Below are 27,206 nucleotides of genomic sequence, written 5' to 3' on the forward strand. Positions count from 1 at the left end.
TTTGCATATATCAATTAAGCCCACCTAGTATAATATGTCATTTAAGGCCAATGTTTTCTTATTGATTTTCTAACCAAATGATCTATCCATTGATGCAAGTGGAGTGTTAAAATTCAATACTATTATTGTATTTTATTATTTCTCCATTTAGGTCTCTTAATATTTGCTTTATATATTTTGGTGCTACTATGTTCAGTGCTTATATATTTATAGATGTTATATCCTCTTGTTGGATTGTCCCCTTTATCATTATGTAATGCCCTTCTCTGTCTTTTATTACAGTTTTTGTTTTAAAGTCTATTTTGTCTGATATGAGTACAGCTACATAAGCTTTCTTTTTGTTTCCATTTGCATGGAATATTTTTCTTTTCAGCTCTTAACTTTCATTTTGTGTATGTCCTTCATTCTGAAGTGAGTCTCTCATAGGCAGCATATAGATGAGTCTGGTTCTTTATCCATTCAGCCATTCTATGCCTATAGATTGGAGCATTTAGTCTATTTACATTTAAAGTAATTATTGATCGTATGTACTTTTTTGCCATTTTTGTCAATTTTTTTCTGGCTGTTTTTGTAGTTCCTCTCTGTTTGTTTATTCTACTCTTTCTCTCTTCCCTTGTGGTTTGATGATTTTCTTTAGTGTTTTGTTTAGGTTCCTTTCTCCTTTTCTTTTGTGTATCTACTATAAGTAGATACATAGCAGTCTAAGTTGCTAGCAACTTAAATTTGAACATGTTCCAAAGTTCTACATTTTTATCCCCCAACCTTGTTTTTTATGTCACATTTTATATCTTTTCATTTTATGAATTTTTAACTAATTTTTATACTTTTAGTTAATTTTACTACTTTTGTCTTTAACTTTCTTACTAGATTTATAAGTGATTAATTCACTACCTTTTCTATATATTTACCTTTGCCAGTGAGATTTTTACTTTTATGTTTCCTCCAAGGGAAGAAATCTCATTTAGCACCTAGTTTCAGGCTGATTGAAAACTATGCCCTCAGGCAGCATCTTTTAATGTATGCAAATACATACAATTTCTATGGGGCCGCAATCCTAAACCTTACTCGTCTTTAGACCAGGAGATCTGAGGGTGGCCTTAGGGGACAGTTACAAATATCAGGGCTCCAGGTAAGTGTATAAGATATTATCAAGTTGTAGTGATGCAAAGGGGTTGCACAATGTTGCTGTCTCCCTGCTTATCTCCCTGCTTCCCTGGAAGTACCTCCACAGCCTCTAGGTGTGTGGGAAAACTTAAGCCTGTCACTCAGGCTGAAGCTCCAGCATAAATAAATAGGCTTTTTCACAGGAAGATGGGGGTGGTTTCAGTCTGCTCTCTGTGCCGTGCCCTGAGGGTGGTTGCCTGCCAAGAATTGTCTCTGATTGTTACAGTCCAGTGAAGACCAGGTTGGCCACCAGGGTCACCTGATCAATAAATACCACCAGAGCGCCTGCTGGCTTTTCTGAGGCAACTAGAGTGTAGGAAGCCGGGCACTCTTGCAGGCTTTAGGAAGAGAGAAAATGCCTTGACTGTGCCTGCTTGCAGGCTTCAGTGATACAGTGGGAGAATGCCTTGTAGAACTTTGGAATATGTTCAAATTTAAGTTGCTATCAACTTAAAATAGACTGTTATGTGCATAGGATGTTATATGTGAGCCTCTTGGTAACCACAAAGCAAAAACTTACAGTAGATACAGAAAAGAAAAGGAGAAAGGAATCTAAACATAACACTAAAGACAATCATCAAACCACAAGGGAAGAATGCTGTGACTGCTCTTGTTCCCTGGTCCCAGACAGCAAGCAAGTGTCACAACTGCCTGAGCTTTTTGGTTTCAGCAAGGCAGTGAGACAGTGCAGTGACTGCTTGCCCCACCTGTCTTAGCAAGGCAGCAGGAGGCTTTGACTTGCCTGCCTGTGCTAGCAGGGCAGGTAGAGAGTACAAAAATGGTGTCCACCAACACCTCTGGGGAGAGATTTCAACTATCTCCTGCCCTTCCAGCAGATGCTTTAAGATTAGCAAGTGAATCTCCTTCACATTACGGTCTAGGCACTTTTTAAACTGCTGCTGTTGTGAGGGATCCTGGGGTGAATGAGACCACATGCAAGCCCTTTAAAAGGTGAATCTCAGTTCCCTGTGGCCCTTTGGGCCCCTTGTATGTATTCCTGTTTGTTTCCTAGCTAGGTATTTTGGGGGCTTGTCTTTCTGGTGCAGATACGAAGGGCTGGGGTGCCTCGTGCAGGGCACAAATCCCTTGTTCCTCTGAGAAAAGTGCTGAGCTGGGGAGATCCCTCCCTGTTGTTTGTCACTGCGCTGGGAGTGAAATTTTGGCAAGACTGTCAAATATGTTCTCTCCTACCTGTCTTGATGTGTTTTATCTTGTGTCTTGGAGGAGCAGTTCATCTAGTTTTCAGGTCTTTCTCAGAAGAAAATGACACGTACGTAACTGTAGATTTGATGTGTACCCAGGAAGAGGTGAGTCCTGGTTCTTCTTATGCTGCCATCTTGGACTTAATTTTATTTTAATCTTCAACCTCAACTACTTTGGCAGTCCTAAAACACGTTATCATTAGTAATGAATGGGAAGGTTACATAGTGGCAAATAAGTGGGGACCAACTAATAAGATCACCCACACATATTTAAAATTGTTCAAGAGTTACATCATCCACTTCCAGAGCCTTAAGCAGTTATAATACAATGTAACAGCATAATGAAATGAAATAGCATTATAATAAAGAAGAATGCTTGAGCTGGAATAATTTGGTTATTAAAATTATACTCCCAGAGATGACTCTAAAGTTTATGTTGCAATCTTAGTAGCCTGCTGTATTGATCACCTCCAGTTTTGAGCTGGTGCTGGTTTGCAAACAAAATTTAGAAGACTTTATGGATTCCCACTTGACTCAACAGAAGTTTTTATTATAAATAATGTTATTGGTGATTGTAAAAGAGATATTTAGATTAAATTTTAAATTGTTCATTGGCATACTTAAGGTAAGTACCTTGTTTCCTACCCACTTAGGCTTAAAAGGGAAGATAAGCCTTTTTTGGTTGCTCCAAATTACATAATTTGTTTTGTGGATTCTAAACATTAGAATTATGAATTTAAAGAAAGACCAAAGGAAGGGAATATATATTTCTTCAATACCTTATGTGTACAAGTCACATAGATTATTCCATTTAATCCTTGAAACGAGAAGATTTATTATCCCAAATTTTCATATTAAGAAACTGACCCACTGTCACTCAGCTAATAATTGGCATAACCAGAATTTTAACTTGGGTTTCATGGAACCAATATTATTTCTCTTTCCATTACATTAAGCTCCTTGTTTCAAGATACTAAATGATTTTCTTAAGCTTTGAGAATCTTGGTTTCTTGGTTGTTTTTTTGTTTGTTTGTTTAATATAATGGTTTTATTGAGATACAATTCACCTTAACCATACAATTCACCCACTCAAAGTAGTGGGTGAAAATTCAGTGGTTTTTAGCATATTCTCAAAGGTATGCACCCATCACTACAGTCAATTTAGATCATTCCTGTCACCTCAAAAAGAAATCCCCCACCTATTAGCAGTCAACTGTTATTGCAAGCCCAATGCCCCAAGCTGTAGGTAATAACAATTTACTTTCTGTCTCTATAGATTATTCTGAAAAGTTCATAAAAAAATGGAATCATACAATATTTGAACCTCTGTGACTGGCTTTTTTCACCTGGCATAATGTTTCCAGGGTTCATCCATGTTTTTGCATTAATCAGTACTTCAGTCCTTTCTATTACTGAATAATATTCCATGGTATGGATAAACTGTATTTTATTTATTTGTTCATCAGATGATGGACATTTTGATTTTAGTTTCCACTTTCTGGCTATTATGAATAATGCTTCTACAAGCATTTGTGTACAATTTTTTTGTGAAATTATGTTTTCATTTCTCTTGAGTGTTATACCTATATCATATGGTAACTCTATGTTAAAAGTTTTGAAGAACTGCCAGACTGTTTTCCACAGCAGCTGCACCATTTTTCATTCCCACCAACAGTGTTCAATTTCTCTGTTCAATTTCTCGACGTTCTCACCAACACTTGTTATGGTCTTTCTTTTTGATTATACCCATCCTAGTGAGTTTGAAGTGGTCTCATTGTGGGTTTGATTTGCATTTCCCTGAGAGCTAGTAATGTTAAGCATCTTTTCGTGTGTTTGGTTATTTTTGTTTATTTGTTTTGTTTTTTTTGCCACTTGTATATGTTTTTCAGAGAAATGTCTATCCAGATCTTTTGCCCATTCTTAAACTGGGTTGTTTGTCTATTATTGAGTTGTAAGAGTTATATATACATATACAAGTCCCTTATCAGATATATGATTTGCAAACTTTTTCTCATATTCTGTAGGTTGTCTCTCTTTCTTGATGATATTCTTTAAAGTACACATTTTTAATTTTGATGAAATACAATTTATTTTTAAAGGGTGTATGTCTTCCTACTGGAGAGCAACAATAGTTCCGTTTTTCATAATCAAAATTATCTGTTTTCTACTGTACCAGAAAGTTGTTAGATGTTTTTGTTTTTTGAAAGTCTGTTTTTCTTAATTATCAGACTTCCTGGATTTTAAAGACACTATCAGTTGTGAAAAGCATCATCAAATTAATAAGCATTTTTAGGAAAAATGGGTTGCTCCTATGTTAAATAATACATGGAATGTTGACCCCATCCTGATTTCAGAAATGCTAAAATGTGGGGGAAAAGCATCTTAGGATAATGAAATATGATATATATTTGGTATTGTAATTTAGTGTTATTGTTGAAATTAGGCAGTTTGTTTGAAATTTAATTTATTTTTACCACAAAGGGCAAATTTCATACAAATAAGGTCTGTGTCCTTGATCAGAACCAAACACACTGGTAGGTTTTGTTTATATTTCAGATAATCCTTCTAATGGAAGAAGGATTAGCTCTATTAATCAAAATGCAGTGTGGTCCTCTTCACTGTCACTCTCAGATCTTAATACCAACTGCAATTTTTTTAAACTTCTACTATTTATAATACACATAAAATTCTGGCAAGAATAATAGAAAAAGTTCTAGGGGGAGGGGAAAACTACTATTCCTCTGCCAAAATAAGAGAATGTTTCACATTCTTTTCATACTGTAGTTTTCACTCTTTGTCCTTAAGTTTACATAGTTTTACAAAGTTGCACTCGGAAGGGGAAGCATATTTGAAATAAAATATATCAAAATAGAAGAAAAGTAGCTTTTTAACTTAATAGTATACATTAAGCATTTCTATATGTTGTCAGTCTGTAAAATTAGCAATTTAACAGATAGAAAATAGTCCCACATATGAGTGTACCATCTATTCATCAGTTTATTCAACAGACAGTAAGTGCTTACAAAATGCTAAACAATGAGCTAAATAATGGGTATGTAGCAGTGAACAAAACAGTCACCTCACCAATGGCACTTACAGTGCGAAGAGATAGATAACCATCAGCGCTCTCTCTCTATTTTTTTCTTTGTCTCTCATATAGGTACAAGCACAAATATATGCATGTAGAACATGTATATGTTCATTTGTATATATATATATACATACATACATATGCACGTGTATATATACATTTGTATATATAGCATAAACTTATACATATGTTATATAGCTATGTTATAACAATGTCAGTTGCTGATATATATGTACATATGTAGCACATATGCTTTGCATATGTGTGTATTATTTTATATCAGGTGCTGATAAAAGTAATAAAGCCTTATGAGAAGACAGAGAACTATAGAAGTTTCTATTTTAGAAACAGTGGTCAAGGAGAGATTCTCTGATGTGACATGAGCAGAACTCTGACTGGAAAAGGGATTGAGCATTCTTGACAGAGAGAGGAGCAAGTGCAAAGGCCCTGTGGTGAGAGTATGCTTAACATCAAGGAACCCAGTGCAGCTGGATTGGAGGAAGTGAGGGTAGGGTTGTAGGACAGGGATGAGATGTGGTAGTAAGGAGACAGATGATGCATACACGGTGTGTCATATTATGGACTATGACTTTTACTTAGAGCTACAAAATTATTGGAAGGTTTTGAGTAAAGGTTAACGTGATTTAACTTAGGTTTTAAAAGGGCTACTCTGCCTGCCATGTAATAGAGGCAAAAGATAGGAACAGATCAGTTAGGAAGACTCTTATAGACTTCTACTCGAGATAGTGATGGCTTGGATTAAGAAACTGTTATCAAGTATTGACAAATGATCCATTTCTAGGTATAATTTGAAGATAGTTCAGGTAAGATTTACTGAGCATTTAAATCCATTTAGTTATTCAACAAATATTTATTGAATGGCAACTAAGTGCCCTTAGTTGTTCTAGATGTTAGGGATGAAGCAGTAAACAAAAAGACAACAAAAGTGAACAAAGTGAAAACCCAGCACCCAAATTACCTTGCTGAAGGAAACAGATAATAAATGAAGATAAGTAAGTGAAAACGTACAGCATGTTAGGTAGTGATATATGCTAAAGAGTAAAGCAAAGCAGAAAAATGATGCTTTGTGCTAAGTCAACAGAATTTACTTAAGGATCAGACATGGGGATAAGAGAAAATGAGGAGTCAGGATTTTGGCCTATGTAACTGGAAGAATTGAGTTGCTGTTTATTAAGGTGGCAGTGGTCTCTGTAGTATAGTATCCATAGGCTTGGTGAACATGCTTGTGAACATAGGTTTTCTTTCTTTTAGATTATAACTTTAGGATTACTCTCCAGTCATTCTGTTTAAAACATATTGACACATTTTGTTCCAAAGGTTTTACTAACTTACGTTGGTATAGAAAATAAATGATGATACCAGTTGCCCTAGAATCTTTCCAGCAATGGGTATTTTAATTAAAAACAAAAGATGCAAAAGAATATTTATGTACTAGCATAAAAGAGTACCATTTTTATTTAAATTATTGGTCACAGAGAATATTAAACCGCATAAAAATAAATGTTTTTACTAAATTTGTCTCACTTTTTATTACTTGTCTGTTGATAGTCTTTATCATTATCTATTGGGATATTAATATTTATGTATACAACATTGTCAACTTCAGGAAGCTAGAGAGCTATGTCTATAATCTAGAAATTTCACCCATTTTTCATTCAAAAAGTATACTGCATTTTTTAATAACCCACTTCTTTTTTCATTTGTAAATATTTTGTTGCCTCAAAGTTTCCAAAACCATCATCTGTCCAATACTACAAGAAGCAATGTTACATAGTAGCTGGGGATGTAAGGTTTAGAGCCAGATTTCCTGGACTCTAATTCTGCCATACACTAAATGTGATATCCTAGGTAACTGCCTAAATTTCCTCATGCTAATGGAGGCTGGTAACAATACCTTTAAAGGATTTAGTAAAATATTATGTGAAAAATGGCACCCTTCCCATTGCTCAAGCCAAAAACGTTAGGATTATTGTTGAAGTCTCTCTTTCATACACCATGACCAATAGAATTCTGTTAGTTTTCCCTTAAAAATATATTCTCAATCTGATCATTTCTCAGTCTTGCTACTACCCTGATACAAACCACATCCTCTCTCCCTCATTGTTGCAATAGCTCCTGACTAGTCTCTTTGCCTTTGCCATTGGCCCCTTCAACCTACCTTCATCTCAGCAATCAGAGTAATTTTGTTAAAATCTAAGAGAGATGATGTCATCCTCTGCTCAAATTCATCCAGTGGCACTCTGTTTAACTCAGGATGAAAACCAAAATCTTTCTAATGGCCCCAATCCTGATGTGCTCCCACTTCCTCCATTACCACTCTACAGGATATTCTGCCACCCTCGCCCTTGCTCACTCCTCACTGCCACACTGATCTCCTTGTCTGTGAACAGACAAGGAAAGCATGCTCCCACCTCAGGGCCTTTGCATTTGTTGTACCCTTTGCCTGTGATGATATTACCAATTGGCATTTTTGCTCCAATTTTACCTCAGGGAAGCCATTCTTAAAGAATTTTATTTAAAATTGCAAATTTCTGCCCTTCCCATACTCTTTATCTCCCTGCCCTTTATATTTCTTTATTGACGACATGAACTTCTACTATGTAAGTGGTATATTTGTTCTTTCCTTAATTTCATCACTGTCGACTTCATGAAGGTAAAGATTTTTGTTCATTGTGGTTCCTACTGTATCCTCAACCTGGAATAGTCCCTGGTACACTGCACGGCAGAACTCAATATATTAATTTAATGAATGAAGGATACCTGATACATTAAGTAATTATTAGCTATCCATGTTAAAAAACATTAGCTGTAAGTAATACTGTGTATAAAGTTAGTGTGAGAAAAAAATCAAGTATTTTAAAAAAGAACACAAACAACTTTAAGAACTTTCTATATTCAGGAATAATACATACTGAGTCACTAAGGATAGAGATTTCTAGTTTCTAAGCTGAGGAACATTGTATGAACATTGTGAAAGACAGTGGTACCATTTACATTATGAGGACAGGAGTTTGCAATCTTCATAGTAGTAAAAAAAAAAAAAGAAAACTATTGTTATATAACAGAAGAATCCTTTTGTGTAATGTCAAGGAAAATGACAATAAGAAAGATAAACATATCTACATTCCTAACAATAAAAGGGAATTTAAAATTATATCATTTAGGATCAAGATTTTCCAAAATAAGTACATTTTTTCCTTCTTCTTTTAATTAACTCATCTACTAATGATCAAGCTGTACTGGACTCTGTAGTAAATTAAAAAAACAAATAATTAAGAGAACATGGCCCTAGGAGAATTTTTTCTAAATTCAGAAAAATAAAAGGAGCCATTCAAAGAAAAAATGCAAGGAAGGAAAAGACGAAGAGAGAGGACAAGGGAGGAAGAGAGGGAAAAGAAAAGAAAAGAGGGAGAAAAAGGGGGAAAATATGATGCAGTTTGGAAGAGAAAAATGAGCAGTTCTAGTTGGGGCCTTGGGGCAAGAAGGAACAGAAGAAGATTTGAAAAGTTTTTGTGAAATTTGTGGCATTTGGCACGTCTTTTAAAACTGAGCTTTCCTCCAGCAAGATGATGATGTAGGTATGTTCTTATTCCAGGAATGTCTGTGTCATAAGAATTAAAGACAAAGAAAAGAAAGAAAGTCAAACTAAATGACATTTTAAAACCTCTGCATAAAAATTAAATTGTGAGTGGAATAAGATTTAAATGAGTGAAAAACTTCTATAAATTTTATTTACTGTGTTCCATGGGAAATGAAATGCATTAATTAACATAAATGGAATTTTATCTTTTATAAACATTAAATTAGTAATCAAATAACTTTTAAAGTTTGAGGACTCTGAGAACTTCTTCAAAAATCTCTGGTTTACAGATGAAGAAATAGATTCTCAGGGAAAGGAAATTACTTGGTTAGGACATGGCAGATTTAGGATGAGAAATGATGGTCTTGTGACCCACAGGCCAGTGCACTCTCCTCAATAGCATATGCCGTTTACCTATTGCTGTTTACACTTTTTACTTTCTCCATCTAGACCATTCTTCCTCCACTTTACCTGTGTGACTTACTGCCTCACCTCATCGGGTCTTTACTCAAATGTTACTACAATCCTCTGTACTAAAATAACATCTGTTCTCTCCACCTTGTACACCTGCATCTTTCCTCCTTACTGTATTTTTCTCCAATGCACTGACCACAAAGCATACCTAATATTTTATGTATTTTTGGTTGTTGCTTATTGTTTTTTCTTCTCTTACTTGAATCTTCCATGAAGGCAGGGTTCTGTTTCCTGCTATATGTCCTAAAAGAATATCTGGCATATCATAGGTGTTTAATAAATAATTGTTAAATAAATGAAATGTAATCTAGGGAAACATTATAGTATGGATATATTCACAAACATCAGCTTCAGAGTCAATCTGGATGTTTTTGATGCACCCCCTACTGGTTTAGTGATTTTGCCATGCTACTTAATTTCCATATGCCTTAGTTTATTTATTATTAAGGGTAGGTAAAAATCGTACACACTTCATAGAGTTGTTATAAGGATTAAAGGAAATTATATGTGTAAAGTTTTGGGCTCTTAATATGTGCTCAGCAAATGTTAACCATCAATCAGTGATAGCTATTATTAATAGCTGTAGGTATAACTCAAATGCCTAGAGCATTTTAACATAATTGGTAATTAATTATATCCTAAGATGTACTGTGATCTGTTCCTTCTTAGTTCATACCACTGCTAATAACCTGATACTGCTAGCTGTGCATCACATTCCATATGTTATAACAGATTTTAAGCATTACTAATAAAAGAAACTAATGCATGTAGTGTAAACAAAATTATTTTATTTTGTTATAATGCTAAGTCACACAACTGAACTCTTGAAAACACTATATATAGTTGTCTGTGTCAAAATTCGTTGTTGATAAGTATGAACATATTGAATAAAATAATTCCAAAACATTTTAATTTATTTGAAAAGACTAAATATTTAAGAATCTTTTTGAATTTGAAGAGATACTTGTATCACCTGGAACACAAATCCCAACCACCATGGATATTTCCTATTTTATACTCTTTTACATTGATTATAGCTTGCTCGTTATTCTTATAAGTTCTTACATGTGATTTATGTTTGTGGTTTACCCTTTCTGATTATTCCAGTGGTAATTGCCATATTTCAATATTCTTCCTCCTTTTTTGATGTTGTGGTTTCATTTCAATCTCCTAATATTTTTTAAATCTTTCTTGTAAAGTTTGTTAGCTTTTCTTCTGTGATTTCTCAGACTTCTTACTCTCTTCAAATTCACATTTATAAAACTGCAAATTTTTAAAAAATAAATGACCAAAATCAATAGTTTTTTTTAATTAAGCAAATAAATGCTTAAAATTTGCTTTAAAAACAAATTTCTATTGAATTTGAATTCTGTTCTATTGAATTCTTGCAAATATCTCGATCTTCAAGTTCAAAAGAAATGATGTGTCCAATGGCGTTTGCATGACTCTAATTTTGCTTTCAAAAAGTTTAAGTACATTATATAACAGAGATGCATTTAATTTTTTTGCAAGTTACTGGAGTGTTGACATTAATCCAATAACAGGCAAGAGTCCTTGTTACTACCATTTTTTGCTTATTTATTAGATGCATGGGTCATATGAAAATTATACCTGGTTACCTTGGGAAAACATGAAAAAACAGAGCTTAGTATATTTAAAGAGAGAGAAAAGGAAGAAGGATAAAAATGGATGTAATTTTCTCTTTCTCTTTTCTAGCCCTAGGAAAAGATAAGGATTACACGGATGAATCAGAACATGCTAATTATGACCGATCTCGCCTCATTAAAGACTTTGTCCCCCAAAATACTTCTGAACCCAAGCCCAGATTGCCTAAGGTAATGCAAACTAAACAATCAGTAAGTCATTTGAAGACTCTAACTTCTAAATCCATTCAGTTCTTTTCAATTTTAATCGATATTGTGCTGGAGAGAATAAGAGGCCACACAGGTTAATATATATCTTAATGACTTAAAATTGAAAAGTTATGTGTAGACATCGTATTCATTTATACTATCAAACAGAATTATACATTCTGAAACATGAAATTATTCAGTAATATTTTCTTTAGAGGCTTATTCCTTCATGTTTCTTGTTTTTTGAAAGGCACCATGTTTTAATGAGAACATGGATTTTAGTAACAAGTGGACAAAGATTTGAATTACAGTTCCAGTACTTATAGTTGTGGTAACTTGGCAGGTTAATTAAGCTCATTTAGCCTTGTTTTCATCATCTGTAGAATTAGAATCATGTGGTCTACTTGACAAAATTTTTTGTTTTTCTTTCAGTTTTATTGAAATATAATTGACACAGCACTTTATAAGTTTAAGGTGTACAGTATAATTTTTTTACTTACATACATCATGAAATGATTACCAGAATAAGTTCAGTGAACATCCATTGTCTCATATAGATGCAAAATCAAACAAAGAGAAATATATATATATATTTTTCTTTTAATAAGAACTCTTAGAATTTACTCTCTTAACAGCTTTCATATACGGCATACAGCAGCGTTCATCACAGTTATCATGTTTTATCCTTACATCCCTAGTACTTAATTATCTTATAACTGGAAGTTTTTACCTTGTAACTGCCTTCATCCAATTCCCCCTCACCCACTCCCCACCTCTATTAACTATAAATCTGATCTCTTTTTCTATGAGATTCTTTGTTTTTAAAGTATGACTGACCTACAACATGATGTTGGTTTCTATTACACAACAGTGATTTGGTATTTTTATACGTTTCAAAATGATCACCATGATAAGTCTAGTTATGATATGTCACCTTATAAAGATATTACATACTTATTGACTATATTCCCCACACTGTATATTTCATACCCATGACTCATTTATTTTGCAACTGGAAGTTTGTACCTCTTAATCTCCCTCACTTATTTCTTTCCTCCCCTCATCCCCTTCCTGTCTGGCAACCACCTGTTTGTTCTATCTATAGCTCTGTTTCTGTTTTATATTTGTTCATTTGTTTTGTTTTTTAGATTCCACATATAAGTGAAATCATACAGTATTTTTCTTTCTCTGTCTGACTTATTTCACTAAGCATAATACCCTCTAGGTCCATCCATGTTGTCACAAATGGCAAGATTTCATTCTTCTTATGGTTAAGTAGTATTCCATATAATATATATACCACATCTTCATTGTCCATTCATCTATTGATGGGCATGTAGGTTGCTTCCACATCTTGGCAATTGTAAATAAGGGTGCAATGAACATAGGGGTGCATATATCTTTTCTAATTAGTGTTTTTGTTTTCTTCAGGCAAATACCCAGGAGTGGTATTGCTGTATCATATGGCAGTTCGATTTTAAATTTTTTGAGGAGTCTCCATACTGTTTTCCCATAGTAGCTGCACCAGTTTACATTTCCAATAAAAGTGCACAAGTGTCCCCTTTTCCCCACATTCTTGCCAGCACTTGTTATTTGTTGTCTTTTTGCTAACAGCCATTCTGACATGTGTGAGGTGATATCTCATTGTCATTTTGATCTGCATTTCCCTGATAATTACTGATGCTGAGTATCTTTTCATGTACCTGTTGACCATCTGTATGTCTTCTTTGGAAAAATGTCTATTCAAATCTTCTGCCCATTTTTTAATAGGATTTTTTTGTTTTTTTGATATGAGTTCTTTGTGTATTTTGGATATTAACCACTTATTGGAAATATTGTTTGCAAATGTCTTCTCTCATTCAGTAGGTGGCCTTTTTATTTTGTTGATAGTTTATTTTACTGTGCAAAAGCTTTTTAATATAATGTAGTCCCATTTGTTTATTTTTTATTTTGTTTCCCTTGCCTAAGGAGACATATTCAGAAAATATTGTTGAGACTGATGTCAAAGAACATACTGCCTATATTTTGTCCTAGAAGTTTCATGGCTTCAGGTCTTACATTTAAGTCTTTAATTCATTTTAATTTATTTTTGTGCATGGTGTGAGAAAGCAGTCCAGTTTAATTTTTTTGCATGTAGTTGTCCAGTTTTCCCAACATCATTTATTGGAGAGACTGTCTTTTCCCATTGTATATTCTTGTATCCTTTGTCACAGAACCATTGCCCATACAAGTGTGGGTTAATTACTGGGCTGTCTATTCTGTTCCATTGATCTGTGTGTCTGTTTTTGTGCCAGTACCATACTGTTTTGATTATTTTAGCTTTGTAGTATAGTTTGAAATCACATAGCATGATAACTCCAGCTTTTCTTTCTCAAGATTGTTTTTGGCTATTTGGGGTCTTTTATGTTTCCATACAGATTTTAGAATTATTTATTCTAGTTCTGTGAAAAATGCCATTGATATTTTGATAGGGGTTGCATTGAATCCATAGAATGCCTTGATTAGTATGGTCTTTTTTTTTTTTTTTTTTTTTTTTTTTGTGGTACGCGAGCCTCTCACTGTTGTGGCCTCTCCCATTGTGGAACACAGGCTCCGGACGCGCAGGCTCAGTGGCCATGGCTCACGAGCCCAGCCGCTCCGCCGCACGTGGGATCCTCCCGGACCGGGGTACAAACCCGTGTCCCATGCATCAGCAGGCGGACTCTCAACCACTGCGCCACCAGGGAAGCCCTATGGTCATTTTAACAATATTAATTCTTTCAATCCATGAGCATTGTATAACTTTCCATCTGTTTGTGTGGCCTTCAATTACTTTCATCAGTGTCAGTTTTACAATTATAAGCCTTTTACACTGTTAGGTAGATTTATTCCTAGGTGTTTTATTCTTTTTGATGCAGTTGTAAATGTGATTTTTTTTAAATTTCTCTTTCTGGTAGTTTGTTGTTAGTGTATAGAAATGCAACATATTTCCATATATTAATTTTGTATCCTGCAACTTTTCAGAATTCATTGATGAGTTCTAGTAGTTTTTTTGGGTGGTATCTTTAGGATTTTCTATGTACAGTATCATATCACCTGCAAATATTGGTAGTTTTACTTCTTCCTTTCCAATTTAGATTCCGTTTATTTATTTTTATTTTCTGATTGCTGCAGCTAGGACTTCCAATACTACGTTGAATAAAAGTGGTGAGAATGAGCAGCCTTGTCTTGTCCCTGATCTTAGAATCAATGCTTTCGGCTTTTCATTGTTGAGTATGATGTTAGCTGTAGGTTTGTCATATATATTGAAGTATGTTCCCTCTATACCCATTTTGGTGGGAGGTTTTATTTTTTATTCTTATTCTTTTAGTAGATTTATTTATTTATTTATTTTTGGCTGCATTGGGTCTTCATTGCTGTGTGCGGGCATTCTCTAGTTGCGGCAAGTGGGGGCTACTCTTCGTTGTGGTGTGCAGGCTTCTCATTGCGGTGGCTTCTCTTGTTGCGGAGCACAGGCTCTAGGCGCGTGGGCTTCAGTAGTTGTGACATGCGGGCTCAGTAGTTGTGGCTCCTGGACTCTATAACACAGGCTCAGTACTTGTGGTGCATGGGCTTAGTTGCTCTGCAGCATGTGGAATCTTCCTAGACCAGGGCTCGAACCCATGTTCCCCGCATTGGCAGGCAGCTTCTTAACCACTGTACCACCAGCAAGTCCCTGGTAGGAGTTTTTATCATAAATGGATGTTGAATTTTGTTGAAAGCTTTTGCTGAATCTATGGAGCTGATCATATGATTTTTATTTTTCAGTTTGTTAATGTGGTGTATCACATTGATTGGTTTACAGATATTGAACTATATGGAAGGTTTTTATAACAACTTGGAGGTTGAGAACACCTCATTGAAACTATAGTTCATCAGCAAATGAGTCCCTGGGTTGGGGTTTCGTTTTAAAAATCCCTGGCTCCAGCAATCCCACCATTCCTAAAATTCTCTTGCGGATTCTTCAAAGCATCTGAATATGGTCATCCAGCACCGAATACCATCCCCTTTTGATACTTTTCAATAGAAATTCTGACTCAGTCCAAGCTCACTTTTTAAAAATTGCTTCTTATTGATTAAAGTGGGAATGACTTTGTAAAAGAAATTTGGATATTAAATGCAATTTAACCCAAGGAATGACTTAGCTTTTGGTTATCACTGCATGGACAATAGCCAATAATCACTTCCCTGAAAATATCTTTTTCTGTGATGTTTGATTTAGTTTGACCTGGATTAATTTTTCAAATCCCTTCATTAGTCACCATCAATGTGTTAGTGAAGAAATATGGCACAATTTAAACATTACTCTTATAATGATTCTGAACTGTAGTAAGTAGATACAGAAATAAATGTTTGTGTGAGATTTATTCATTCCTCTTTGGTTTGGTTTTGTTAAAGTGGGTTTACAATTTTATGCTGATAATACTTAGGTTATCTTCACAGATCAGGAGTTTCTCTCTCTCTGTTTACTTCATCTGCCTCCCTATGTCTCTCTCATTGGCATAGGAGAGTCTCTCCTATCTGTAAAGCATTGTTTCAAGAGACCTGAGCCTGAGACAAATTATAAGAAAAGTTGAGAAAAAGCAGATGTTGTTCCTTAAGGTACTTATTGCACCAGTGAATGGGAAGACAAACACGATATGTTTCACATAATTAGAAAATGAACTAAGATTAAGTAAAATTTGTGTTATCAGCTTCTCTAAAATTTAGCACATGCCACCAATGATACCCGCCACTTCATTTCTGCTCAACAGTAGCCATTTCCCAAATCTTGCTTTGACTGACTTGAACTTTAGAATAGTAAAGTTAAGAAGAAATAGTTAAACCTGCATGCATGTTTTGTTTTTGACAGAAAAATAAGAGAATAATGTGCGATGATGGTAACATGCCACAGCTGTTCAATCCAAGAAATCCTGGCCTAATGTCCTGTTAGTCTTACTGCACTTCTATTCAAATTCGAAAATGTAATGCATCACCTAGATGTTTTTGGATTCACTCTTTTAGTGTCTATGTAAATATGTCCACTTTTATCCATTTCATAAGTTAGGGTGCGGCACAAATCCAATTTGCACAAATATTTCTATTCCAAAAAGAAAAAAAGGTATTTAAAATCCATTTAACTAGGCTACTTGCTTGCAAAGCTTATCTATAAATGAAGGGCAAAATAATCTTCTTAGATATAGTCTTTGTGTACATTTATCAGAGAGAACCTCAAAAAAGCAATGACCTATATATCTATTGTTTGACCTAGTATCTGGATAACCTTCAATTTATAACTTTGCTGACCTTCCTCTTACTCCATCCCATCATTACATGATATGCATATATGTGTATACACATTTATATGTGTGTGTATTTTAAGGTTTGTCTTATGAAATTGACAGTATTCATTCACTTGTGACCTAAAAAAAGGCAACTTTCATATGGTTTAAATTAGCATGTATTAATCTGTATGTATCTAATTGTATAGCTGATGATCTGTGCCTCACATTATTTGCTTGGGATAATTGTACTGGTTGCAACCTGTCCCATGCATATTATACAGTGTAACTGATATTTTATTTCTTCACAATAGTTATTTGGTTACATGTTAGAGATGACCTTTTAGAGATGACAAAGCAATTTTATAAAGAGTCAACAGGAAGGGAGCAAAGACTCACAGAGGAAAATAACTCCTAATGTAAACTACATTGTAAGTAATGCAAGTATTGCATTACAGAAAACAAATACAGCTTTCTAATAAGATTTGTCATCAGCTATAAACTAGGTTCTAGGAGATAACTCCATATCTATCAAAGTAGTATCGTACATTGAAATTATGAAGAAACTCTGTTGAATTTATCAACAGTATAAACAAACAAATATAGAAAGGCATCTGACTAGAGTACTGGGCATTGTGTAGATAGACTTTACATCTGCCTGAGAATTTCATTTATCAGTCATTGTGCAAAATTTCCTTAATGATCTCGAATCAGTGTGGTGAATTTTATTTTGATCATATATCCACTGCTTATGATAATTTTATAAGCCAAATATTTACAAGACACTACAGTTTGCTCTAAAATTGAACTCAGATCAATGAATTGTCTTTAGAATATTTTGCTTCAAATCATTAACTTTTAGCACATATCATTTATACTAAAATTGTTTAATATTTTAGAGATTAAACTCATCTGTGATGCTGATATCTAATATGATGAAGTGATATTGATAAATTAATAGGACATTTTTCATTTATTTGGAACCCACTGTGAGTAAAGTTTGACACTATAGGACAGAGAACAGAGAAAGATGGCAAACATGGACAGGTCTTGATTTCCATGTAATACAATTCAGGAGGTGCACATACGTGTACATGGAAAAAGCTAAGAGGCTCTAGAAATTAGAGATGATACTAAATATGGGGTAAGTCTAGATTTATTTAGCCTCAAGCTTTATGGTAAAAGCCATATTTAAGTATCTCATGGGCATTGCTGTAGATAGAAAAATTGGCCACAGCCCTTCTCTCTTCCCTATATCTACTTTGTTTTCAATGAGACTTCGCAGGTCCTCCCATCCAAGAGTTTGACTCTGTTAGACTGGCCTTGGGCCTTGCTTTGACCGATAGATGGCTGCAGAAGTGACAATGTGCCAGTGCTGAACCTTGAACTCGAAAGACCTTGCATTCCCATTATTCCTCTTGGGCCTCTTCCTCTACCATTTGAATAAGTCAGAGCTATCCTGCAGGAAGATAAGGCCATGTGGACCAGAGCCTAGTGAGTCCAGTTGCCCCAACTGAGACAGAGATGTGAGAAAATCCAGTGGCAAAGACCAGGAAACTCAGACCCATAAGAAGGTCTAGCTGAGACCAGAAGAACTGCACAACTGGACCCAACCTATTCACAGAATCATGAGCTAAATAAAAATTATTTGGGGATGGTTTATTTCTCAGCAATAGATAATGGAGACAGCCATAAATGTTAGAGAATATCATATTTGCTGATACCAATGATTGTTAATATATAGTGAATTCTTCATCACAAGAATGGGAAGATTTGCAAAATTGTCCCTGAGTTTTCCACAGATACTCATATTATCCATTTAACTCTATAGATCCTGAGTATATTTTAAATGTCATAACCTAAATTGCATAAAATCTAGGCATCTAAAACTTTCTGAAATTATCTTTTTTTAAACTCTATTTACAAAAGTAGTTTTTTATACCTTTAAATAAGTGCAGAATTCCAAGATTACCTTCAGTTGAACCATATGTGTATCATTAGCAGTGTCCCAAACACCCATTAAAATTGGTGAAGAACTAACTTTTTTAAAGGCAAGTTTATTTCCTTTCTAGCATTTTGACAAAAAGGTTCTGTAACACATGTGTGGACAAGAAAACTGAGGAAGCAAATGTATAATGTAATGTGAGAAAAGGAACAATTCTATGAATTCATAGACTGGAGCTCCTTAGCTGACTGCAAGCAAGTCAGAGAGAGGGACGGTTTTTAAGATAGTTTGGATATATATTGCCTTTCTCTGTCTCATTAGTATAGATACCACTGTGAATAACACTTGAAGATAAGGTCCTATAACCAACTGGATGGTACTGAGAAACAAAATCCCTCTCTCCATCAAGGAGTCATGTCCTACATACCAGCTGAGGCTTCTAGATGTGGACAGGGAATGTCTATAATTAATCTAGGTTAAAAGGAGCAAAACTGTGAAGCAAAATCCATGGCTTGTGTACTAGACATTAATGAAGAGTTTGCTGCTGCTACTGTCCCTCAGGATGCCAAAAATAACTACAGATGTGCTAATAATGTCTGGGAATATAAATCTATACTCCAAATTACAGTGACTTCTCGACATTGGGTATCAAGTCAGGAAAGAGGTCATAGACCAGGAAAATCTTGATATGGATATTTTAGCAGCTCATTAAATTTAAATCACAAGGCTATTCAATTTGACTGTGTCAACTGGAATTGGTAGATGGTGTTCATCTTTAACTAAACTGGTAACAGGAATAATTTTCTCTTAAGAATGGATACACAGATCATGTGATGGCAAAGGTGCAGGGAGATGGCCTCTGTAGTCTTCTACAATGCTCCTTTCACATGGGCATTGGCAACTGTTTAATTTGGCTCAGTGGTTCTTTGCCTCCAAATCACATACATATACTGATATTCTGAACTTGCATACTTTTTCCCAGCAAATGTAAGATAACGTTAACTTAAACTACAAGATAAATGACTAAACTTGGCCCTATATGGCTGCTTCAATTGACAGAATTATACGTGAAATTAAATACTATTTATTTGCATTTATTGAGATAGTTTCTAAAGAAAATGTTAATATCTCCCTAACTTAGGACCTGAAATAATACTTTCATATTTATATTTGATAATTTCACTGTGGGAAATGGTACCCTAAATATTTAATTTTTATATAAACATGGGACATCCAGCAAATCATCTTGGTTGCTTAATCTTTTTAGCTAGTGTTTTAAATTTATCTTCTTGCCTAGTAGTAAGAAGACTCCTTTTTAAGCAGCCAAAAGGATACCTGGTCTTGTCTACAAAACCTTTGATACTGAGGAAGGCATATCTTCCCTGTAGCCATAGGAAGCAACTCCCTCCCTGGTACCATTTAATTGCCTACCTTGACCATCAGAAGCCCTCCCTAGAAAATGTTCTACACTAGCTAATTGCTAGTGTGTGTTTTCCCAAAGATTTAGCATAAGATTTTCCAGAATCACTCCATATTATCTATGGATTGCTTAAACCCAAATGTGTGTGCATGTGTGTATTATGATAAAAGTAGCATTTCAAATTGTAAAGAAATACTGATCTTAAAAATAATGTGCAGGGCTTCCCTGGTGGCGCAGTGGTTGGGAGTCCACCTGCCGATGCAGGGGACACGGGTTCGTGCCCCGGTCCGGGAATATACCACATGCCGCGGAGCGGCTGGGCCCGTGAGCCATGGCTGCTGAGCCTGTGCGTCCGGAGCCTGTGCTCCGCAAAGGGAGAGGCCACAACAGTGAGAGGCCCGCGTACTGCAAAAAAAAAAAATAATAATAATAATAATAATGTGCAAATGTTCTTACAATAACTGATCAATAATTTGGTAGGAGTTAAAATGTTTTCAGATGCCTACCTCACATCTTACACCAAAATGAACTGAAGATAGTTAATCAATTCAAAATTAATATGTAAAAATAAAATTAGCATTTTTTTCTAATCACAAGCTAGAAGAATGTCATTTCTAAATGACTTGTCTACACCAACAATAAAATTAATCATGGAAATCTTGATAGAGCTATTTAGATACTAACCAGTATCAAAATTACAATAAAATTAAGAAGTAAGAGATAAACTTAAGATGTGATGATGAGCTGACATACTAGAATATACCAAAGGAGGGCTTCCCTGGTGGCACAGTGGTTAAGAATCCGCCTGCCAAGGCAGAGGACACGGGTTCAAACCCTGGTCTGGGAAGATACCGCATGCCGCGGGACAACTAAGCCTGTGCGCCACAACTACTGAGCCAGCACTCTAGAGCCCATGAGCCACAACTACTGAAGCGCTCACGCCTAAATCCCATGCTCTGCAACAAGAGAAGCCACCGCAATGAGAAGCCTGCGCACCACAATGAAGAGTAGCCCCCACTCTCCACAACTTGAGAAAGCCTGTGTGCAGCACCAAAGACCCAACACAGCCAAAAATAAATAAATTAATTAATTAATTAATTACTTTAAAAAAAGAATATACCAAAGGGTGGTTAATGTTCTTATTCTACAAAGACATCATAATAATATAATTAATGAATGCAAGAGTAAAAAATATCATTAAAAAACAATATAATTTTAACATGTAAAATGATTAGCAGTACTAGTAATTGCAGAAATACAAATGTAAGCAACTTTTTTTAAACCAAATTATAATTTTTTTTAAATATAAAACTCAGAATTGACACTATAAACTGTTGCTTTTATTTCTTGCTGGTAGGTATGTATATTGATCCAAATTTTCTGGAAAGTAATTTAACAATAAGGATTAAAAACCTTAAAATAATCTTTCCTTTTGACCCACTTCTAGAAATCTATTCAGGAAATGTAACTAGATGTTAGCCCAAATAATTTTGTGTAAAGATATTTCTCACACTGTGAGTGACAGACTTGTGGGGGAGGGAAGATAAAGCACTTAAAGGATCAAGATGAAATTAAAAGCATGAATGCCTTTAAACAAGGTGATACTATGTTGAAAAATAAGTCCCCAAATTATTTAAGGATGATGGGAAATGATTGCAGTGTATGATTATATAATAGGAAGGTGGTTTTAAAAAAAACCAATATGTGCTGTTTGATACCAACTGTATAAAAATAATCTAGCTCTTTTTCATGGATAAAATTATTAGAATTGTATACAAAAAATTACACCAATTGATCAAATTCACATGACTTCAAGTTTACTTCATGTATTCTTAAATTTAAGCCATAAGTAAATATTACAATATTATCATTCCCATTTTAAAATCTCACACAGCAGGTAAATGGCTGATCCAGGATTTGAAATAAGATGGTTCTATTTTCCAAAACTGCTTTTCCACTTTGCTATACTAGTGAAACAAGAACAATTCAGGATTTCACCTTTTCAGTCTGTTAACCTTCATTAAATAGCATTTTAGGTTTTCCCCTAGTAAGTATTCATCACTTACACACCGGAAGCTTTATATATACATATGCATTATCTAACTTAATTCTCATAATAACTCAATGAAAGTAAGTAGTGGTAGTCTCATTTTACTAATGAAGAAAATAAGGTTTAAAGAGGTAAGTTTCTTGCCCAGTCTCTGAGCTAGGCAGGAGCAGAGCTGGATTGTAGCATGTCTCTTTGACTCCTATGCTTTTCTGACTCCCGCTCAATAGTTAACTGTAAGAAATACACTCACATATATTAAATCATATCTTTCAAAACCCCTGAAATGTTGCTCTGAAGTAGGCAGTTCTGTATTTTATTATTGTGTGGCTAACCCACAGCATCCAGGAGTGGACTGAGCTGTTGTAATTTACTTGTGTATCAAAAAAGTAAAAATTTACAGAGAGTTGGTTACAAATAATATTTCTAGCAAAAGTAGCCACGAGGGAGAATGTGTATACTCCTTGATATTCCACAATAATCAGTAGACTAAATATTTTCAACTGCATCTGCTACACAGTGTAGGAACTACCCTTGTAAATCAGTAAAAAAAAGAACTCTACTCCCCTCCTCCACAAAAGCCCCTACAACTATGACTAGAGCAGGAAGCTAGGAAATCAAGACATGGAGACGTTAATTATGAGAGTAGATTCAGGTGAGGGATGGATTTGTCGGGATCCATGTCTTTGTTCCCTCGAAGACTATATAGGAAAAAATGTACCTATATAGGAAGGCTTATTTCATAACCAATACCAGAAAACAAACAAGATGCCATAAGATGTTTTCGGTCTCCTGGAACTAATGTCTTGGTAATTAGACACAGAAGAGGCTTCCTGAATCTCCAGCTTGCTGGTTTTCCCCGTGAGTATTTAGTGCATCTTGGGAGACCTAAGCTTCCCTGGAGGACTCTAGCTCTAAAATGAGAGCTGCAATAACTTGTCTGCAGAAATTTTACTTATGTTTATGGGATGTGAAAGTAAATTCAGTAAGTTAATGCGTGGGCACACCAGTTAAATGGTGCAGATAATTGTTCTACTTCATATTTATACATTCAGTCAGTGATAGGCTCACATCAAATCAGTTCTCTACCTGCTGAGAAATGAAGGCAGCCAATAGAATCAGATCAAAACTAATGTCATTTGAACATAGTAGAAGTCAAATCTACTTCATTAATCTCCTACCTCAACGCTCTCTCCAGTTTGTGTATGTAGCAGAAGGAACACTGGATTGGGAGTCAGAACATTAATAATAATGATAATATTAAATAATTACAACCGCTAACATTTATTAAGGACCCTTCAGGGATTTTATTGATGACCTGTATTCATTTATAATCACATCTCTAAAAAGTAGGGTATATTTTTATCCCCTTTTCATAGGTGAGGAAATGGAGCCTTGGAATGGCTAAGTATCCCTGTTCTCATACAGCTAGGTAAGGCAGGAAGTATATAGAGACCACCACACTGTTAAGCACTGCGCTGTGCCGAGTACATTGGAGGTGCACAAAAGGGCCTGTAGAGGCCATGAGACAAGCACATCAGGTAGTAAGAGAACATGTTTGCATCCCTCAGGAATTCTCATGTTCACTAGGGACCATGAGTATCGTGCTTTCCTCAATGTTTTATGTTTAAGAAGAAAGTATAAAATTGAGGTTCCTGTGCTCAAATCCTAATCAATTGTGAGATACTCATCCCTTCCCTGCTGCTTATAGCCCTTCACTTCCTCATGTCCTTTGCCTCCATTCACATTGGCCTACAGACTTCTTAATGCCACCAAATGAGTCCATCAAAATGTGACTATTCTGAGCAACTATCACTATTTTCAAAGGGAAATATCAACAAAAATAAAGCACTGTTGGGTTTATTAAATAACTTCTGAAGCTTGTGGATTTTTAAAAAGTTGTTTTGTGGCTGTTGACTTCTCTGCAAGATGAAAATCAAGATTCCAGATGAGGGTCGCAGTCATGGAGACCTGTATGATTTTATTAATCCCTTGATGCCACAGGTAGTTTAGACACAGGGATGACAGTAATCTACCATATGTTGTTTAAAGGTTCCAAACTCTTGTGTGAAGTTAAAATGTTCTGTTATCTGGGCCTAACTGGAAAATCAGTTTTTAGCATGCTGATTAATTCAAGGCCATATCTATTAAGTGGCTGATTCTTTTTTTTTTTTTTTTTTTTTTCCTTTTGCGGTACGTGGGCCTCTCACTGCTGTGGCCTCTCCCGTTGCGGAGCACAGGCTCCGGACGCGCAGGCTCAGCGGCCGTGGCTCACGGGCCCAGCTGCTCCGCGGCATGTGGGATCTTCCCGCACCGGGGCACGAACACGCGTCCCCTGCATCGGCAGGCGGACTCCCAACCACTGCGCCACCAGGGAAGCCCGAGTAGCTGATTCTTAGTTCAGTGTCTTGTCAGTCCCAATTACAAACTATCCTGTGGAGGTTTTCCTGACAAAAATAAATGTAACCCTCTGTTGCATTGCATCATGTGAATGTTAACCACAAAGGGGCAAAATTTTTCAAGTTTATTTATTAGTTTGTTTCTTTTTAGATAGCAGTTACTTCTATTGCTTTCATTGTATGCAGCCCAGAACCAATATGATGCAATATCAAGTTTAACAGTTGTAGGAGTTTTCAGAAATTACAGATGTTACTATTGAAACTTTCTCTAGTGAAAAAGAAAATGAGGCAATTTACATGAAAAGCTGAAAAAATATATAGGCAATCCTAGTAAACCCATTCTATAAAAAAACATTACCTGGTTCACCAATAAAACACTTTTTGTTTGTCAGACCACTATTATTCAGACTGAAACATACCTCCCACCTTTTATGTTAAACTGCCCAACTAATTCAAATAACCTAAGAATATGCAATAGATTATTAAAAATTGACAGTAAAATCATCAAAATGTCACTGACATTATATGACTAAATGCCACTTAGGTGAATCATACATAGACACTATTAAACAAGGGCACATGAAGGCAGCCCCCTACCCGACCCCATAAACACCCCACTTAAAATAAAGTAATAAAAAACAATACAGAAGTTCTTATAAAGAGATGAGTTATCTTTTTTTTTCTTTTAATCATTATTCAGACTCAGGCATTTAAAGAGTTGTCTAAAAACCCTCCAGTCAAATGCTTTGTGCAGCGTTCAGTATGTAACACTAGCTAATGGGAAAAGCAGGTGGTGGAAGAGAGAACTTTCTGTTGTCATGCTGAAGAGTGTGTCAAAGAAGATTGTCATTTGAAACTCTGTTGTCAGCAATGAAGGATTCCAAATGCAGCTGAACCCAGAGCTCTGACTGTGGTATGTTTAAATAAATATATCAATCTAGGAATTCTCTTTTACTTTTCTGTTTTCTTAAAAATATGTAAGAAGCCAGCTAAGAATAATAGATATTGATTTCAGAATTGGAGATGAGTGTATCTGTTTTTTCAAAATACTAGAAATGTATTTTTAAAAATAAGAAATATATGATCTAAATTGTTATATTTTAAGCATCAGTGTTTATCTCACGTAACAGATGCTGCCTCTCTGAAGTTTTGACTATTTTTAAGTCATTTGATTTTTGGTTTCAATGAAATAGGTATTTACCAGTTCTACTCTAAAATTTGTTCTTGATTCAGAAATACATGAAATATGATCACTTGTAAAAGTATGTCTTTTTAAGATGTTCTTAAGAAATTATTATACAAGATGCTTTAGTAAATAATTTCAGTCAAAGTAGAATATCTGAGAAAATATCTTAATTTAAAGAAACATATCTTATAATATTAAATGTTAAAATAAATAAGTGACACAACTATGAAATTTATTGTGATTTAAACTAGGGAACAAAATGTTTTTCAACCTGCCATCTTTATTTTCTTATGCTTTTAAAGGTGATAAAATTAATTAATTTGTCCCATTCTGAAGGCTTTATTTTCATTTGTTTTAAAAATGTCAACTGCTTCCCTTTGGAGAACAGAGGTTCAACTTCTAAATCTGCATTCAAGGTTAGATCACCTAAAATAGATAATCACTGATGTGGAAATAAGTGTTCTTTTCTTTGAGAAAAATAAGTACTTAAAAGATTCATCATATAGTATTTAAAATATAAAAATCAGTGAGCAGGAAAGTATACTCAAATGTATCTTCGGTAAATTACTTTCACTAAGATTATATTTAAAGCTCACATATTAAAAAAGTATTTATTTCATTGAGAACCCAATAGAAGACCACAGTCTGCTCCATCATAGACTATTCTACTTAGAAAGGCTTGGCTTTTGGTTTTCATTAGAAAAAACAGAAAAACTTTGATTTTAAGCAAATAAAAATGGGTAGAGAGAGAATAATACAAGACAGTCTAAAAAAACAGCACTTAGTTCAATGCCTGTTACATTATAGAATTACAATCAGTATTTTGTTTCTCTCTTCCCTTTGGTTCCTTTTTAACTTCTGAAAAGAATATTTATACCTGCTTCATAATTTGTATTCTTTCTATGGGTATATGCCTTATTCTATGGTATTGAGAGTCACAATTATCCAGTTATGCAGGTCAGGTGTTTTGGATCCAATCTGAAGTCTCAACTTCAATCATTAATTTTCGATCTTCTTTGCAATTCCATTGATACTGTGTTGCTCAAGGAACCGGCTGCATTCCATAGGACACTCCAAATGTGAAAAACTGATTCCCCTTAAATAAAATAACTGAAGTCACTAGTGGAAAAATTCACCTCGAAGACCAAGTGTTTGATACATCATTCAGAACAATTCATTGTTTGAACCATCTTGAGAGAAGTAGGAAATGTACTTTTCCATAATTATACCTGATTTTAACGGAATTAATACTCAGCCATCAATAGGAAAGTAGCTTTACATTTGAGGACTCTTTTCAGGGAAGAGTATATGCTGCGTAATTTTACTTCATAGTCATAAGAATATGTGTATTTTATTATCTTAAAAGCAAAACTATAAGCAAAACTTCACTAATTGTCAGGTTACAATATTTTTTAAAATTATCTGTGGGCGTTTTTTTCTCAATAAATGAGAGATGACATTTGGTGATATTTAAGGTTCAAATTTCACATCCCAAGAAATTTTAGCTGTGGGAAGTTTTAAACAAAATATGTATGTTTCTTTTTC

The 27,206-nt window shown here is 34.8% G+C and overlaps 1 protein-coding gene across 1 annotated transcript in view; it reads left to right on the forward strand.

Moving 5' to 3' along the window:
- ANO3 (anoctamin 3) overlaps positions 1 to 27,206 on the forward strand; it is a 408,770-nt gene that overhangs the window by 230,848 nt on the left and 150,716 nt on the right. The window contains 1 exon segment of the mRNA XM_060018617.1: positions 11,249 to 11,367. Within this exon segment, the coding sequence (XP_059874600.1) occupies positions 11,249 to 11,367 (119 nt within the window).

This window comes from Delphinus delphis, chromosome 8 (genome assembly GCF_949987515.2).
Source record: "Delphinus delphis chromosome 8, mDelDel1.2, whole genome shotgun sequence".
NCBI classification, from domain to species: domain Eukaryota; kingdom Metazoa; phylum Chordata; class Mammalia; order Artiodactyla; family Delphinidae; genus Delphinus; species Delphinus delphis.